General features: G+C 38.2%; 1 protein-coding gene across 3 annotated transcripts in view; it reads right to left on the bottom strand.

The window, feature by feature from the left end:
• arnt (aryl hydrocarbon receptor nuclear translocator) overlaps positions 1–19,508 on the bottom strand; it is a 49,425-nt gene that overhangs the window by 3,679 nt on the left and 26,238 nt on the right. Inside the window, exons 11-20 of one of the 3 annotated variants that reach the window (XM_067449268.1) lie at positions 15,412–15,546; positions 13,511–13,585; positions 11,785–11,936; positions 8,366–8,488; positions 8,035–8,119; positions 6,404–6,443; positions 2,076–2,172; positions 1,009–1,198; positions 676–856; positions 448–593 (exon numbers count right to left, since the gene is read on the bottom strand). In XM_067449268.1, coding sequence (XP_067305369.1) covers positions 448–593; positions 676–856; positions 1,009–1,198; positions 2,076–2,172; positions 6,404–6,443; positions 8,035–8,119; positions 8,366–8,488; positions 11,785–11,936; positions 13,511–13,585; positions 15,412–15,546 — 1,224 coding nt within the window. Of the gene's footprint in view, positions 1–447; positions 594–675; positions 860–1,008; positions 1,199–2,075; positions 2,173–6,403; positions 6,444–8,034; positions 8,120–8,365; positions 8,489–11,784; positions 11,937–13,510; positions 13,586–15,411; positions 15,547–19,508 lie in introns of all 3 variants that reach the window. The other 2 variants (XM_067449267.1, XM_067449269.1) reach the window with 2 other exon arrangements.

Below are 19,508 nucleotides of genomic sequence, written 5' to 3'. Positions count from 1 at the left end.
CACTTGAAACCATGTATAAATGAATGAAAATGCATATTTTTCAATTAAATGTTTGAATACTAATTTTATGTATACTTGAATATAATTTTTTTTATTTTTTTATTTAACTGTATTATTAAAGACGACTTCCCTTTTTGATCAGCTCTTCTTCCCTCAGGGAGAGTACATGCTTTTTTTGCATGGCTAAATGTTGGACTCATGAACAATAATCACGTTGTTTGCATCCGCCCAAACTGATTTGCTGAAATTAAAATGCGAACATTGAAAGGGATTTGCTGTTTGCACAAGCCACGCGCTGTGAAGAAATAATTAATTCTCAATTTAGCCCATATACCTGAAAATACGAGACAAACTGCGTTCCCTATGCCGTTCATACGTAACGCTTCATTGATGCCTTAAATACGGGACGATTCTGTATTGTAAGGAACGGTTGGCAACATTACTCACTGGAAACATCTCTGGCTGGTTGTTTTGAGACTGCGGGTGTGTGTCTGCAGTGCCTTGCGTGTGTGGCTGATTTTGCCACTGCTGCCACCCTGCAACTCCCTCTGCTGGCCTGGAGCCGAACTGCACCCCCATCTGACTAACGTCACCTAAACCAAAGAACAAGAGCAAAACTGAGAGCTGGAACAGGGACAACTGTTTATTTTTCTAAATGTGCTGCAAAATATTTACCATATCCATTCGTTGAGGGGTTGGTGTGACTGTTTATTTGTTGGTAACTTGATACGTTTGCCATTGAAGCAGAAGCTCCGCACATCTGGGCAAAGGAAGAGGAAGTGGAGGATGTTGGGGCGGAGCTGAAACCACCCATGTTAAACGGAGAGGACTGACTTTTCCCAACTTGACCTGCCACCTGCTGGACAAAGAGTATTTACAACAAAATGCGCATTAACCCTCTGCTTACAGTGAATTAATCTATTAGCTCTTATGCTCACCAAGGCTGCATTTATTTGACCAAAAACACAGTAAACATCCATGCTCTCCCTATAGGCATTAAGTGTCTACCTGTGTGTTGAAGGGAGGTCGTGTGGCAGACCAGACTCCAGGAGACGCTGTGGGTCCCGCCGGGGTCTGGATGGGACTGTTGTTGTTGGTGACAGTGACTCCAGAGGGCGTGCTCTGACGGGACATCTGCGCCAGCATCTGACCTGCTGAATGAGTCACCGGGACCATCTGCTGGGCCATTGCAGCTGACCTGAGAACAGAGAAGAGCACAGTCAGATGAGCGCGAGTAAACCTAACCAATCTAAGACCATTGCGTTTTTCGGAGGGATGGGCTTCATAGAAGCAGGAAGCAAACGAGCCCTTCAAAGGACAGTGGAGACAGCGGTGTGGATGTGCACTTCAGATGATCAATGCAATCCGTCACAGCTCTAATTGCATGAAAGCGTGTTAAAATGACTGCTCTCAAACTGTACATTTTTAGCTTGTCCAAGAATTTTAATTGTGCATGTACTCACTCTCGTGTTGTTTCCGCGCGTCACGCACACTACAGTATGTGCGTCGCTGTAAATCTGTTCATCATAAACCATTGTTTGTGTCTCTTCAGGAGATTAGATTTGGATTACACTTGATTAGTTATTTTTACGATGCATTTATGACTTTTTTTAGATCTTTTAAGTTTGAGAAGAATAATGGACTTTAAATGGAGCGACAGAAATCTCAAAAATAAAAAAGAATATCTTCATTTGTGTTTGGAAGTTAAAGGAAAAAACGACATGATGGTGAGTACGTGATGACAGAGTTTACATTTGTGGTACATCTGTTAATTTGTATTTGGGTGAATTATACCTTACAAAAAGGGCCAAACTAACAAGTTGAGCCTTGTATATAAACATATCGCGAATCATATAGTTTCCATCAATGATACATATCGCACCTTTTTATATTGCGATATATCGTTTAACGATATATCGTTACACCCCTAAATAAGACATGTTATACTGCGCCTCATAAACACAGCCAAGCCTAGAAAAAAACCACAGAACCACCCCTTTAAGACCACATCGGCAGCAAATCTATATCTCTATGACAAACAACAGTACATTGATGATGAATTGTGTGTGTGGTACCTGAAGGGCTCAGTGGGGCATGCAGTACTGGGGAAAGATGCTGCTGGTGCGTAGACCTGCGGTCCACTGGAGGCACTGGAGGACACGGCCTTAGAGTCTGAGAGAGACACACAGAGACGTGTCAAAGATGACTCTGAATTAGGGCTGGGTGAGATATCAATTAACACACCAAAAGAAATTCACTAATCGAAAACAAACTTCCGAGTCATTTTTTATATTAAGTGTACGTGTCATTTAAAAGTCATGTTCTGTGTGACTTGCTACATACACACTGCAAGCCTTAAGCCCAATTTATACTTCTGCGTAGAGTGTACGCCGTAGCGACATCATAGGCTGTGTGTGGCGCGTGTAACCTGACACGCACCTCTCCAAAAATATAACAACGCATCAATTCTACGTGGACCGCAAGCGCCGTGATTGGTCTGTCAGAACCCGTCTCAGGTCTATAAATAAATAAATCTGCGATAGGAGTACGTGTCCAGAAATGATAGTTTCATCCTATATCTGCTATATAACACACTATTTTGTAGTGCAACGATTCTTTATGTTAGTGAATAAATAGATAGATACGCCTTTTATTTGATAGTTTATTTATTTTCTCATCAAAACCAAAGATGTTAAAGGGTTAGTTCACCCAAAAATGAAATTGATGTCATTAATGACTCCCCCTAATGTCGTTCCACACCCGTAAGACTTCCGTTCATCTTCAGAACACAGTTTAAGATATTTTACATTTAGTCTGAGAGCGTATCTAAGTGTATGCACACTATACTGTCCATGTCCAGAAAGGGAATAAAAACATCATCAAAGTAGTCCATATGAGACATCAGTTAGTTCATTAGAATCTCTAGAAGCATCGAAAATACATTTTGGTCCAAAAATAACAAAAACTACGACTTTATTCAGCATTGTCTTCTCTTCCTGGTTTGTTTTCAATCCTCAAATAAAGATTCAAACGGTCATGAATCAGTGTATTGATTCATGATTCGGATCGCGTGTCAAACTGCTGAAATCACGTGACATTGGTGATCCAAATCATTAATCGATTTCCTGATTCATGACCGTTTGAATCTTTATTTGAGGATTGAAAACAAACCCAGAAGAGAAGACAATGCTGAATAAAGTCGTAGTTTTTATTATTTTTGGACCAAAATGTATTTTTGATGCTTCAAGAGCTTCTACTTTACTAACTGATGCCACATATGGACTACTCTGATGATGTTGTTATTCCCTTTCTGGACATGGACAGTATAGTGTGCATAGACTGCATACACTCTCAGACTAAATCTAAAATATCTTAAACTGTGTTTTGAAGATGAACGGAGGTCTTACGGGTGTGGAATGACATTAGGGTGAGGAGTTAATGACATCAATTTCATTTTTGGGTGAACTAACACTTTAATCAGTGACTGTATACAGAACAGGGACACATCCCAATGGGTGCATTTTGGTTTGTGATTTCAATGGAATGAATAGTCTCCGCAACAGCGATTGAAGCGCTAGTCAGAGCACGAGCCACCGATACTGAAACCAAATACAGCAGCCACGAGCTCTGCATGATTTCACAAACACATTCAGTGCCAGATCGCCTCTTATGTAACTCTACTAATCAACTAGAGATGCTTAATTTGTATTACATACCACAACTCAAGGTGCAAGAAAATACAATATCTGCCGCCATCACTGCTGATACTTCAGGACTTCTTCAGCGTTTGCCTTGAGACTGGGGGTTACCATCAACATGCCCGTGGCCACTGCCCACTAGCGGTCTGCATGTGTAATTGTATATTGACGCAGACAACAAAGCAGAAGTATAAATGAAAACCAACGCCGAACTTGCGGCGTAGAGGATACGGCTTAGGCCCAACGCAGAGGTACAGTCTTGTTCAAAATAATAGCAGTACAATGTGACTAACCAGAATAATCAAGGTTTTTAGTATATTTTTTTTTGCTACGTGGCAAACAAGTTACCAGTAGGTTCAGTAGATTCTCAGAAAACAAATGAGACCCAGCATTCATGATATGCACGCTCTTAAGGCTGTGCAATTGGGCAATTAGTTGAAAGGGGTGTGTTCAAAAAAATAGCAGTGTCTACCTTTGACTGTACAAACTCAAAACTATTTTGTACAAACATTTTTTTTTCTGGGATTTAGCAATCCTGTGAATCACTAAACTAATATTTAGTTGTATGACCACAGTTTTTTAAAACTGCTTGACATCTGTGTGGCATGGAGTCAACCAACTTGTGGCACCTCTCAGCTGTTATTCCACTCCATGATTCTTTAACAACATTCCACAATTCATTCACATTTCTTGGTTTTGCTTCAGAAACAGCATTTTTGATATCAACCCACAAGTTCTCAATTGGATTAAGGTCTGGAGATTGGGCTGGCCACTCCATAACATTAATTTTGTTGGTTTGGAACCAAGACTTTGCCCGTTTACTAGTGTGTTTTGGGTCATTGTCTTGTTGAAACAACCGTTTCAAGGGCATGTCCTCTTCAGCATAGGGCAACATGACCTCTTCAAGTATTTTAACATATGCAAACTGATCCATGATCCCTGGTATGCGATAAATAGGCCCAACACCATAGTAGGAGAAACATGCCCATATCATGATGCTTGCACCTCCATGCTTCACTGTCTTCACTGTGTACTGTGGCTTGAATTCAGAGTTTGGGGGTCGTCTCACAAACTGCCTGTGGCCCTTGGACCCAAAAAGAACAATTTTACTCTCATCAGTCCACAAAATGTTCCTCCATTTCTCTTTAGGCCAGTTGATGTGTTCTTTGGCAAATTGTAACCTCTTCTGCACATGCCTTTTTTTTAACAGAGGGACTTTGCGGGGGATTCTTGAAAATAGATTAGCTTCACACAGACGTCTTCTAACTGTCACAGTACTTACAGGTAACTCCAGACTGTCTTTGATCATCCTGGAGGTGATCATTGGCTGAGCCTTTGCCATTCTGGTTATTCTTCTATCCATTTTGATGGTTGTCTTCCGTTTTCTTCCACGTCTCTCTGGTTTTGCTCTCCATTTTAAGGCATTGGAGATCATTTTAGCTGAACAGCCTATCATTTTTTGCACCTCTTTATAGGTTTTCCCCTCTCTAATCAACTTTTTAATCAAAGTACGCTGTTCTTCTGAACAATGTCTTGAACGACCCATTTTCCTCAGCTTTCAAATGCATGTTCAACAAGTGTTGGCTTCATCCTTAAATAGGGGCCACCTGATTCACACCTGTTTCTTCACAAAATTGATGACCTCAGTGATTGAATGCCACACTGCTATTTTTTTTAACACACCCCTTTCAACTAATTCAACTAATTGCCCAATTGCACAGCCTTAAGAGCGTGCATATCATGAATGCTGGGTCTCATTTGTTTTCTGAGAATCTACTGAACCTACTGGTAACTTGTTTGCCACGTAGCAATAAAAAATATACTAAAAACCTTGATTATTCTGGTTAGTCACATTGTACTGCTATTATTTTGAACAAGACTGTATAAATCAGCCTTTATTGTCAATTCTGATTTATTTCTCAGGCTAATAAAAGACTTGAGTGTGATACTCAAAAAGGACAAAGTCGGCACAGCAAAGAATAATAAGGAAGTAAACACGGAGGTCACTGAAGTCAGCATTTACATGTTCATTTATAATAAGGTTGTGTGCCAGGGAAGCCAGCAAATTTGAGGAGGACACAAATGAGCATCAGGAGAAAGAGTTTAAATATTTACAGAGTGACCCAAGAACTACCGGTACGTCAAATCTTTGGAGCGACTTCAATCAGCGCAGAATTGTGACCAAAGTTGATCCAGACTGACGTAAAAGTTGCATCAGACTGAGGTCACATTGCCAAACATCAGACCTGTATCAGAATTAGGACCACAAATGAAAGTGGCCCGAATCAGAATTTAAACAAGATCTGATTCCAGGCAGTCTGTGCTGTTCACGCTGTTATGAAAAACAAACAAACTGATAAGTAAAATAAATAAAATAATTGTGCCACTTTTGCCTGGAGTCTTAATGTAGCCACTAAGTGGAATGAAAATGAAAATGTAGTTTCATTTATTACACAGCTGACCTTCACAAGCACTTCACCGTTTCATATGAGAAACATGTCATGAAACACACACTCAAACTCAAAAGGTCTTTACAACAAACTGCCAAAAATAAAACAAGTTGTTTACTTGTAAAAAGTTATGATAAATAAAGCATTATTTTGGAGTGGAATTAACATTTTAAAGGAATATAGTAAAAACAATACAATATCGTATATGTAAACATGAATGTGTGTCTGTCTGAAATAGTGTGTGTGTAATCTTACTGTGATCGGCACTGACAACTCCTACAGTCTGTACTGGAACCTGAGAGAAACACAGATAAAGACAGACAGTCATTTTGCTGTATGCCAGGGGTTCAAATTATTTCTTGCCCTGCCAAATGTTCCGTAAATAATTCGTTTTTATTGTTTTTGACCTGTTAGGTTAATTGTTAAAGACAAGTAAACAGTCAGTAATAAAATATGAACAAACAATCAAATTATGAGCAATAACACAAATACATACAATAGAACAAACATATAAATGAAACAAACTGCTTTGTCAAACATATAAATGAAACAAACTGCTTTGTAGGTTGGTCTAACAGTAGTTTTCAGGTATTCTCTACTGTTTATGTTCACTTAAGACTTAAGGTCTTTTGCACACTGAGTCCGATATTTTCGCATGCGTTTTTTCGTATTTGTGATCCGAAAAATGCGTCACGCAAAGAGACCTTGCACACTGAGTCTGATGCGTATTAATGAATGCGTTACGGATAATAGACGCAAAACAAGTGACGACTAGTGAGGATGATTTGTTTGTCCTGAGGAGATATTGTTCATCCACTCCTGCGATCGCGTAGAGAGGAGAGTTTCCCCTCCTTATCCAGCGGGATTATCCAGACCGACCGATTCAAAGTGTCAGTGGCTCAGTTTGATGCTTTGCTAGCGATACTGGAGCCACATATTAAAAAGAAGACCACTAATTTCTTTGAATCAATTGATTCCGAACACCTGGCAGTATGTCTATGGATCCGAACACACACACACACACACACACACACACACACTTACAGAGACTTGATGTACTATAATTATAGCTGTGATATAATAATATTTGTGGTATTTTTGCTAGAATAATATGTATGGTGGCTCTGAGTTGTCAAAACGTCTCTGAAAATGCAGAAAATCAAACCTGTTCTGGATTTTTTTTTTGACGGACGAAAGTTTCGGAGGCAGTGTGCAAGCGTGATTGACATAACGTGAGGTCGAATTTATTTTTTGACATGCGTAAATTTCGCATGCGAATTACGGACTCAGTGTGCAAAGGCCTTTAGACTATGTTTACAAAGATACTCGTGAAGATGGCCATTGTGAAATAACTATAATGTGAATATGTCCTTTCAAGAAAATTCATATCAAACGTATTAACATGATTCTGACGTGACCTGAGTTCTGTTAAATTTTATTTTTACCAGATGGGAGCCGTCTGCCCCAAATGCATAATGAATTCTCATATTTTCTTTGTTTCAACTTTTAAAAGTATAGTTTTTAAAGTAAAAGCTAAATAAGATCTAAATGGCCAAAATCCCAAAGACAGCCCAAAATTTCATTGTAATTTCAAGCAGGCTAGTGTCATAATAAGATTTCATTAAAAAAGGCTACACTTTTACTATTCTAGATCTAAAATGACCACTATCAGCCAATTATATATTAAATAAACACAATACGTATATTGTACGTAGCAATTATTTTTTACATGCAAGCACATAGTAGTTTAAAACTCCTAATAAAAATGAGTTGTGAATTGGATAAGCAGTCGATTCATTCATTGATGGTGCTTTTTTGAATCAACACATTCTGACATGGAGCCGAGTTTGAGTACCACTGGTGTAAAAGGATAGTGTGTGATTTACCTGAGGAAGAGTGACCTGATTGGTTTCATAGGCTGCTTCTCTACCTATCCCTCCATCTAACTCCGCCTGCTGCTGCTGCAACTGCCTGCAGAAGAGAAAACAACACTGACGTCAGTACAGCCCTACCGTCATGACCATCAAACCCACCACCGCCAAGCCGTCACACCCATCACCGGGCAACCTACAGCATTCTCAGGTTACACTGGACACCACAGCTACCTACAGGAAGAAAGCATGCTGGTTAATCTGCCACCGACAGCAGATAGAATGAAAAAGGGTCACCCGAGAGGAGGAAGAGAGACATGGAGAAAGAGAGACCCACTGCTCTCACCTGGCTGAGACTTGACCCTGGCTGGGTGTGGAGGGGCAGTTAGGACTGCTCTGCCCCAGTGAAGGGGGCAGTGACGCCCCCGGGGAGGAAAGGGGGGACAAGGAATCCTGATTCGGACCTCTACTATCATGGATTGGTGGAGAGAGAGTGTCAAAATTGAACTGAGAGTTGAGCTGAATTAACACACTCACTCTCAGACAAATACAGGACAATCTAGGCAAAACATGTCTGACTTATAGTTCACCACAAAAATAAAAAAGAAACAAGTATGAAATTATGCTTTGGATAAATATTTGCATATTTTAGGAAGTGTTTTTTCTAAACATATCCTAAAATTCTCATCATAATTGTGTCCTGGTATTTTTAATAAACATTTCAATTAAAATGTTTGCTTGTAATTCACAATGGAAATAATACTGTAATGCTTCTTCCAATATTCATATTTTTGTGTAATCGACGAGTCATTCTCAATAAACTAGTCTCTTGCACGATACCTCGAACTTTCAAATATTCCAATCTAATATGATTTCTGACCTGTAAGGTTGCCAGAATAATAATCTTACACGGTGTGTTAATAGGCCAGAGGAGAACTGGCACCCCGGCTGAGTCTGGTTTCTCCCAAGGTTTATTTTTCTCCATCATGCCCTGATGGAGTTTTGGTTCCTCGCCACTGTCGCCTTTGGCTTGGCTTGCTTAGTTATTTAGTTAAGTTTTTAACTAAATAATATCCAAATAAAATTAATTACTAAATGAACTGTATCAACTTTATTACTGATCTGCCCACAATGTCGCTATATGATACATTTAAATGAGCTAAAAACATCACCGTTTTCTCCAGAGCAAATCTACAGCCGGATAACATTTTGTCCTGTTTAACACTGTGAAGCTGTTAAATCAGCGTAAATAAGACTGAATAAGATTACAATCTACAGTGAGACATACACTGACATTTAAAAGTTGGGGTTATTTTTTTATACTTTTATTTAGCAAGGACACATTCAATTAATTAAAAGTCACAGTAAATGTTCTATTCAGCAGTAAATGGTCAAATCATCATAGATTGATTTCCGAAGGATCATGTGACACTGGAGTAATGATGCTAAAAAAATAGCTTTAATCACAGGAAAAAATTCCATTTTAAAATATATTCTCATAGAAAATGGTCATAATATTTTCAATATTACTGTTTTTACTGTATTTTTATCAAATAAATGCAGCCTTGGTGAGCATAAAAGAAATGTGCATTTTAGTGTACATAACTGAGATCATACATATATATTTTATGCATTACATTAAGGAGAATTGGGCAAGAGGTAGATATTTATTTATATATTCAGTCTTCAACTATAATTTATTTCTCTTTATTTATTATTACGGGGCAAAATTAGACCCAGACATAAGCACGTGTCTTCAAAAAACTGATACATTTCCATTTGATTAACCTTCGATCATAAAAAAAACATTGCATTAAGTCATACTACATTAATGAATAAAATGAGGCTAAAACAATCTGAGAGTGTTGAGGCCTTGACACACCAAACCGAGCCGGCTTACAAAAACTAACGGAGACAAAATCCGACTCGCCCACGTCTGTGGTGTTGCGACTTTTGCTCGGTTTCATTGCCTTTTGCTTTAAAAATTCGTGCAATGATTCGTTCCCTAAAATGAGCAGCAGAGTGATCTCTCACCAACAGATTAAAAATGCTGAATCTGGGTAAGTGCCACCACAGACTTGAGCCAGAATACAGCCAACATGTGGAACACAGCGCAAAAACTAGTCCGACAGACTTGCTGTTAGCTTGGTGTGTCAAGGCCCTTAAACAGTTGCCCCAAAATCTTTCACCACTTAAGTCACGATACAGCATTATCACAGCGAGTAGAGGTGTGATGACGTGGGAAACGTGATTAGGTTCACAAGAACGAGACGAGACTTTCCACAGCATCCTCAATGACAAAATTTATGACTGGAAAAATAGTCTCCAGGTAAATTTGAAATGATTTAACTAATCAGCTAGTAATGAATGTCATTTAATTATCATATGCAAAGACAACTTGAAAGACATATTGAAATTGAAAGACAATACTTAAGCACAAGGTTTTTCCACAAACTCAACTGACTGGCTTCTCTGGCGTGATTCATGAGTCACTTCAGACCTTTCTGTACATGGATTTTGAGCTTCCAGAACTTCTTACTGAATAAAAACAGTATAAATAACAAAAAGAAGTATTCGTTTTTTTCTTAGTCTTATTAAGTGCAACCATAATCAAAGTACTCTCTCAATAGGGTTACAGCTACACAGCCCAGCCTAAGATATCTTTGATATAGAGAGACAGACTATTGTATGTAGCCTAATTTGCAGGGAGCTTGAGTTTTACTTTAGCTTTCGATTTGCGATCGCACGTACTGTTTGTATAGGGAGCGGCGGTGCCGTGCGTGCATTCTACAAGATAAGAGATTTATCAGACGCTTAGGCTCTGTTGCACAAAGAATCCTCCACCATGGTATTTCTTGTCCCTCATCTTGCCTTACTCTCGTCATGTGATCAGTGAACTGTGATTCCTGCTGCACTGTGTGTGACTGCAGCTCACGCTGGCTGAACAGAGCAAACGTTTACAATAGTTTACCATTACCCAACTAAATTAAATGTTTATTTATTTATTTACTTATTTTTATTACTGCTCTCCATAAGTGCTGTCGTATGGAGAGTTTGCTTCATTCTGCTTCTTAATGGTAAAGTGGTAGCAGGGTGCAAAGAAGCGGACTCAAGAAAGGGGACGGCCTGCGGGGCAAAGGTAACGTCCCCTACAGGAGCCCATCTTGTAAGGTCCAGGAGACATTGTGAACCTGCTCCATCTCTTCCATCTCAAATAGGAGTACCTGAATTTAGAGAATCAGGCAGATAGGGATCTATTCATCGCCATTTTATTTTTATTTTTTTAAATCTCTTTAAAATTGTTTTAACTACCCTTGTTTTTATTTTTAATTCTTAAACATGGTATTCGTATTTCTTATGCATATGAAAACTATTTTGATTAATTTCTATGTAAAGTTTGAATTGCCATTGTGTATGAAATGTGCTATATAAATAAACTTGTCTTGCCTTTATTTTTTATAAAAAAGCAAAACAACAGAGGAGGATGTAATGTAAATGTAGCGGTGGCATATTCTATGCTAATTTCACCCTCACACTCCATCAAGGCCATAAAGCAAAACAGATTTTCACTCAACGAGCAATCTTGTCGCATTTTAATATCGCGAAAATGCATGGCACGAGATCTCATCACACCCCTAATATAGAGTGGCATCAGAACACAACTTTTGCAATGAAGTCAGTTCACAAGTCTAATTCATAACCTTCAAGTGTATGTGGTGCTGTTGTGTGTGTGCGTGTGTGTGTGTGATGCATTTCAATACTAACTTGACATTGGCGTTGGTGGAGATTATATATTCAATCTCTTCAGAGAATGGATTCTGGAAGGTGAATGAGCTTGTTCTCATCCAGATCCACTCGCTGGATTTAGACTGGAACCGGAACATCACCGAAAGCACCTGACCTCGCAGTTTCACCACCTACATCAAGGGTCAAAGGTCAGTTATACATCAGAAACAATTGAGGGCCAGTATTACACGGTTAGTTCACCCAAAAATGAAATTGATGTCATTAATGACTCGCCCTCTTCATTCCTCACCCGTAAGACCTCCGTTCATCTTCAGAACACAGTTTAAGATATTTTACATTTAGTCCGAGAGCGTATCTAAGTGTATGCACACTATACTGGCCATGTCCAGAAAGGGAATAAAAACATCATCAAAGTAGTCCATATGTGACATCAGTTAGTTCATTAGAAGCTCTGGAAGCATCAAAAATACATTTTGGTCCAAAATTCAAAGAAACTATGACTTTATTAAGCATTGTCTTTTCTTCCCTGTTTGTTTTCAATCCTCAAATAAAGATTCTAACAGTCATGAATCAACGTATTGATTCATGATTCGGATCGCCAATGTCACGTGATTTCAGCAGTTTGGTACGCGATCCGAATCACGAATCAATACACTGATAACCGTTTGAATCTTTATTTGAGGATTGAAAACTAATCAGGAAGAGAAGACGATATAAAATATCTTAAACTGTGTTCTGAAGTTGAATGGAGGTTTTGTGGGTGTGGAACGACATTAGGGTGAGTCTTTAACCCTTTAAGGCCCATTCACACCTAGAACTAGAACTATCACACCTAGACAATATCGCTCTGTTTATTATAAGAATGAGCTGCAGTTTTGTTATCTGCTCAAGGTCTTTAAAGCAGGATGGATTCTGACTGGCTGTCAGATTTTTTTAATCAATGTTTTTATCGTTCATCAGCTTAAACATTTTTTTTCCGAAAGTGATTCCAACAATATTGTTTCTCTGCGTCATTATCGTTATAGTAAAGCTATTTTTTTATATTTGGAACAATATTTTATATTTTTACAACTATCATTATAGCTATCACCTTTAGTGTGAATGGGCCTTAAAGCTACAGTATGTTATGAAAAGAAAAGGTTCAGATCTCAGTTCAGATCAAATGGCCAATACATGCACATCTTTAACTGCACATACTGACTTTTGTTGATTTGCCATTTTATCGGGAACACACCATATTGTGTTGATTGTTATTAAGACATGTCATTTTGTATTAAACAATGGTGTGTCTTATGATATTGCTGCCTTTTTATAAAAGCAAAAATGAATTACCATGCACATAATATAACATTAAATACAATATATGAATTACATTAAAGGGATAGTTCACTTTAAAATGAAAATTCTCTCATCCTTTACTCACACTCAAGTTGTTTCAAACCTGTATGAATTTCTCTTCAGCTGAACACAAGGAAGATATTTTGAAGAATGTCCGTAACCAACTAGTTAACTGGAGCCATTGACTTCCATAGTATTATTTTTTTCCTACTATGGAAGTCAATGGCTCCAGTTAACTAGTTGGTTACGGACATTCTTCAAAATATCTTCCCTTGTGTTCAGCTGAAGAAAGAAATTCATACAGGTTTGAAACAACTTGAGGGTGAGTAAAGGATGACAGAATTTTAATTTTAAAGTGAACTATCCCTTTAACTTGTAACGTGTTGAATATTTCAGCCTGATGTACCTGCTGAAGGCTGTCTTTAAGTAAGCCTTGGTCTTCTGGGTGTGCAAACTCCAGAACACTCTTCCCCAGTAACTCCTGTGCCACAGAAGAACACAGAAAAATGAAATTAATATTGTACTGAAACACCAAACTGAAATTAAAGCTCTCATTTGGCTGAAACCGACAATAAGGTTTATTTAATAATAAATTAATCAAATTGATTTGATCACTGTTGTATAAATAAAATGCATATAAGGCAGCTTTTATATCAATGGACAGTTTACAAGCTGTTTTATTGATGTCTTTCCACAAATTAAACCCTTATTGAGTGATTACATTGCTGTAAGTTGTACTGTATCTTCAATCAATCAATCAATCAACTTTATTTATATAGCGCTTTTACAATCACGATTGTGTCAAAGCAGCTTCACAGTGTCAAACAGGATAATATTAGATTTGGCTGTACAGTCGTACTGGAGAAAACAGTGATGTTATCAGCTTATTTTAATTTATCATATAGCGACAATGTTGGCAGTTCAGTATTATAGTTTATAGAATTAAATAAGACCTAATTCATACATTTTATTTGTATAATAAGTTGAATAACTTTAATCATATTTTTAGTGTCCCCAACTGAGCAAGCCAAGCCAAAGGCGACAGTGGCAAGGAACCAAAACTCCATCAGGGCATGATGGAGAAAAATAAACCTTGGGAGAAACCAGACTCAGTCGGGGTGCCAGTTCTCCTCTGGCCTATTAACACACCGTGTATGATTATTATTCTGGCAACCTTACAGGTCAGAAATCATATTAGATTGGAATATTCAAAATTTCAGGGTATCACGGAAGAGACTGATTTATTTAGGATAGGGCGTCGATTACACAAGAGTATGAATACATGAAAGATCGGAATTATTGCGCCAAAGACGGGTTTTGAGCATGTCGTGCCAGTGAGGCAAATTCGGAGGACACATTTGACACGGCTCAGCAGACACTCCAGGATGCGTTGGTCATGTCCAGGCAGGTCCACCATCCGATCCGGACAGGGCCCAGATCCGGGATAAATCCGGGATAAATCTTCAATACTCCTTCTTATGTTCATTCATGTTTATATCATGCTATAACTAGTAGTAAAGAGGAAGAGATAATCGGTTCACGTGCCACTTGAACTGAGGCAGCGATCTGTCACACCAAAACCACCTTTATTGTTTGAATTTCATTATAAAACTGACAAATTGAAAGCTCCGATTTAGTTTCATGTCAAAAGCAACAAAGCACAATGCGATTATTAGCAGAAAACAGAATAGACTAAAATAAAAACTAGAAATCGTTATCGTCAACCCAGCCCTAGTATCCACATGACTGACATGTGTACCGGCTTAAGTAAATGGACTGCATTTATATAGCGCTTTCAACAGACCCTATGGCCATCCAAAGCGCTTTACATATCGCCTCACATTCACCCATTCATACACCAATGGCAATGTCAGCCATGTAAAGCACCATCCAGCTTGTCGGGAGCAGCTGGGGTTGGGTGTCTTGCTCATTGACACCTCGACACTTGGTCAGGTGGAACCTGGGATCGAACCACCAACCTTCTGGTTTGTAGACAACCTACATGAACCACTGAGCCACTGCCGCCCCCAAAGCTAATCCATGTTGTGAGCAGGAAATAGACATTGACACCATCAAAGAATGGTGTCATTGAAGAAGAGCTAATTAAATGTCACTGTTTCAGTCAATGATTTCCACAGCAATTCAATAGTTTAATATATTTAATTGTGAATTTTCAGTGCATCACTAAGCAAGACAAAGGAAACCTGAAGCTTATTAGCTATACTCAATAAATGCAGAGGAATCTCAACATCCTGCTCTTCCTTTGGCACTAATATCCATCTGATATCTCAGGCTTTTGAGACTCACCTGAGGTTGGTAGCCCACTGTTGCTTGACAGCGGTGATCCACAAAGGTGTACATGCCCTGGCAGTTGTGGCGGGAAATAAATTCCACTGGAACGCTGATGTTATTTATGTTCGTGTCACCTGGGGAACAGGTGACCTGCATGGAAAACAGAGGTCGGGGGGGGGGGGGGGGGGGGAGAGAAGAACTGTCATTATTTACTCACCAATATTAAAAATGAAAGTGAAAGAGATTTCTGCCCTACCAACAAAACGTTCACACACAAGAGATTCATAAAAACACTGTAAAATATGAATTGCTTGGTTTAAAACAAGTCTCCATTTCTCTTCAGGTGTTGAACAGATTATTGGCTTTTATTCACCAGGGTATATGCAGGAATCCTGAAGTTAATTTCAATACCTTTTTAAGACTTTTTAAAGACATTCTCAAAATATTTTAAGACCTCATCGCACTTTAAGTTCTAATCGGCAACAAACCTTTAATAAACAGTTGTAGTTGAATGTAGACTTAAAATCTCTATCGTAGGCCAATTTTGTATTGTTTATATTGCATATCGGTTTCGCAACGTATGGAGGGCGACACATTACCTAACTGCGCATTTCGCAAAATACATGATGTCACCCGTAGACAGCGCTCGCCAGGGATGGAAATTAACTTTTTTCAAAGTCTACCACTCAATGTTTTACTAGCCACTTTTTTGTTTTTAACTGACAATGTGTAACTGCATGTGAAAATTAATACTACAAGATCTGCAATGGCTTCCAGTTTTATGGTTTTTAGTCCCAACAATGAAACTATTCGTTCTGGCATCTTTGAAGCGTGTTGACAACATACAGAGCAGAACATTATCAGTAGGGACCAGTGATGCCAGTAACGCGTTACATAGTAACGCGTTACTCTAATCTGACTACTTTTTTCCAGTAACGAGTAATCTAACGCGTTACTATTTCCAAACCAGTAATCAGATTAAAGTTACTTATCCAAGTCACTGTGAGTTACTATTTTAGTCATTTTCCTTTGTAAAAACCGACAGCTTATCAAAGTTCTCAGCCCGAGGGCTGGAGCCGTGTTTTTTATTTATTTATTTTATTTTTTACATTGTTGCAGCCATTTAAATAGTTCAGTTTTGTTTTTAATGTCAAAGTAGTTATTTTTCGTTTCGTTTTTTATTATCCTAATTTTGTTTGTTAAATTAAAGTTTATATAGGCAAGACAATTCAAGAGTTGGTTTGAGAGACTAGGCTATTAAACATGCGGTTAACTCACTGGGTCGTCACATAAAAAAATTAAAACTTTAATTTAACAAACAAAAATTGCTCCAAACATTTTTCTAAATGAACTTAAAAAATAAACGAAACGAAATATAACTACTTTGACATTAAAAACAAAGTAGGCTAGTTATTATACCACCACAAAGGCATTTCTGACGAGCTGAGGCAGGCTGATAGATTAGCCTACTGCTCACAACATGCTCGCAACGGTGCTCAAAAAACCCGAAACGGGCTACACAATCTAAACAAACAAAAAAAAAAGTACAGGCAGGTTGTCTTATAGCCTACCTTACACTTCAGCAAAATTAATATAAATCCGATCTTCAATTCCCGCGGTATATGCTCATTTAACGGAGTTCACATCAAAGCAAAAGATTCCAGCATTTTATTCAGCAGCTCATTTTTAAATTCAATGATCGCAATATGAGAGAGAGAGCGACCTAAGCACTGGTAAGATCATTAGTCTCATTATTTTATATTGAAGATGATTGTGTTTTGTGTGACTTATTTTAAAGTTTCATTTACGGCCATATGCGTTGGCTTGCTTTACTCATCTGCAGCGATGTTGCAGTAGCACCGTCATATCTATCTGACTACAACATAACACGCTCTCACACATTTATTTTTTAATTATTTGCCAGGAGTAAAATTTACACATGTGATTTAAACAACCAGATATATTTACATTTGTCCGGTTTAGTTTGAAATGCTTTCATGCACCTTCTGAATTGGTTTGTTTGAGTGATCGGAATTAAATACGTCTGGAAAGACTCTCGGAAGGCATTTAGGCCTACTCCTGGTCATTTCGCAATCAGATAGATACCTGGTCAGAGAAAACGAATGAAGGAACCAGTTGTAAAAAGGCCATAACTCCAGCAGCTGCACTGAAGAAACGGACTCTTTAACCCTGCGCGAGCCATATCTTGACAGTGGCGCAAGCTATCATGGTCTCATGTTGTTTCCACCAGCACATCTCATTGTTCATTTTAATTATTAAAATAAATATAAAACGAAGGAGAAGCCTAAAAAAAGGGGGCGTAAAAAAGTCGGGACCGTCAGTCTCGGGCATAAATACAATAAAGTGTGTTGCCAAAAACGGTTGTCATTTCTATTTTGAGGCGGCAGCGGTGTTGTCGGCAACTGCTGAATGTAACTAATAAAGTAACTTGTAATCTAACTTAGTTACTTTTAAAATCAAGTAATCTGTAAAGTAACTAAGTTACTTTTTAAAGGAGTAATCAGTAATCAGTAATCAGATTACTTTTTCAAAGTAACTGTGGCAACACTGGTAGGGACGCACCGAAATCAAAATTCTTGGCCAAAACCAAAACGAAGAAACCAAAGTTGAAAACCGAAAAATAAAATTCAAACTAAAATGTTTAACTCGACCTCACTCATGTGTACATTAAATAATAATGTACAGGCCTACTGGCCTGCAGAAAGGTGCAGAAATTGAATAAAGTAATCAAATGTAAAATAACTGCATATTTAACTGTTTAAATGAAAGATTAATTCTTATTAAACTTACAAAAGCTATTAAATCAAGAGCATTGTTTAATGTCAAACTAAATATAAGGACATCACTCAGGCAGCAGTAAAGGCTACTTGCGCCTTTAAGACCTGAGGCAGGGATATGCTCGTCTTTCTCGACTGTGCAGTTCACTTAAGGCATATTCAGACTCTGTCTGCTAGGATACTCATCAAGATGGACATGTTGACATACTTCTTGTGTGAGTTTGTCCGTTTAAGCGCAAGACTAGAAAGAGAACTCAATATTTGCGCGCTCTCGGATGATGCACAGCGATCTCACAGAGCGCGCGAGTCTCACAGTGCGTCTTCACGCGAGTGATGACGGAGAAAACGACTGGTCATATGCGCACATACAGCAGAACTCGCATGCATTGAACAAAGTTTACAAAGAGGTGAAACAGCTCGGTAGGTGAAGCGAGTTTACCTGCCACAACTCAAAATCAGCCGCATTTGGCTGGTGGCGGTACTCATTTCCATCCCTGGTGCGCACGCTCCAAACCGATCTAAGACTGAGCGCCCGTTGTTTTTTAATACTTATGGGGATGAAATTAAATATATTCATAAATACTTTTTGGAGTCAAACTCTTTTGACAAATCTTGAACAAAATACTTTCAAAATTTAAGACTTTATAAAGCCGTGATAAGACTTTTTAATACTTTATAAGGGTCTTAATTTTCCCAAAATTGATTTATCACTTTTTAATACTTTTCAAGACCCTGCAGATACCCTGTTCACATACAAACACTGATCAACTCACATAGAGCTCATTAAATATAGTAAATGAAACCGCATTGATTATCACATGTCAAGTAAGCTTATTTTAGCTTCCATTTTCCACATTTGATGTGCTCCATGTATGTTGATCAATGTTCATATGTGAATACAATTTTGGTAGCAGCTATTAAGTGAAAATAACATTTTCTTAGCGATATATGAAATTTACACTTTTTAAATAGCATCCACAGCTATTTGCACTAAGTGAAATAACGCGAAAGTGAAAAGGTGAAGTGAAAATAGTGATATATTCTATTTATACCATGTAAAGGCAGTTATTTACAATATGTGTAAATAGTAATTAGATGCTATTTATACTCTATTGTCAGATACATACTATTTGCACCTCAGTATTGTTGCCAATTAACAGGATGCAACAATAACAGTGCGAGATGATCATATTTTATTACAATTAATAAAATGGATGCCGCCTTAATTGTACAACAAAAGCCCTTCCTACACCTGCCCCTAATCCTACCCAAAAAATGCTTTAGACTTACGTTTATGCCCCCAAAGCGCCGTTT

The sequence above is a fragment of the Pseudorasbora parva genome, chromosome 7 (assembly GCF_024679245.1).
Source record: "Pseudorasbora parva isolate DD20220531a chromosome 7, ASM2467924v1, whole genome shotgun sequence".
In the NCBI taxonomy this organism is placed as follows: domain Eukaryota; kingdom Metazoa; phylum Chordata; class Actinopteri; order Cypriniformes; family Gobionidae; genus Pseudorasbora; species Pseudorasbora parva.
The sequence above is the reverse complement of the archived record's forward strand: the minus strand, read 5'-3'. Positions and strand labels throughout refer to the sequence as shown.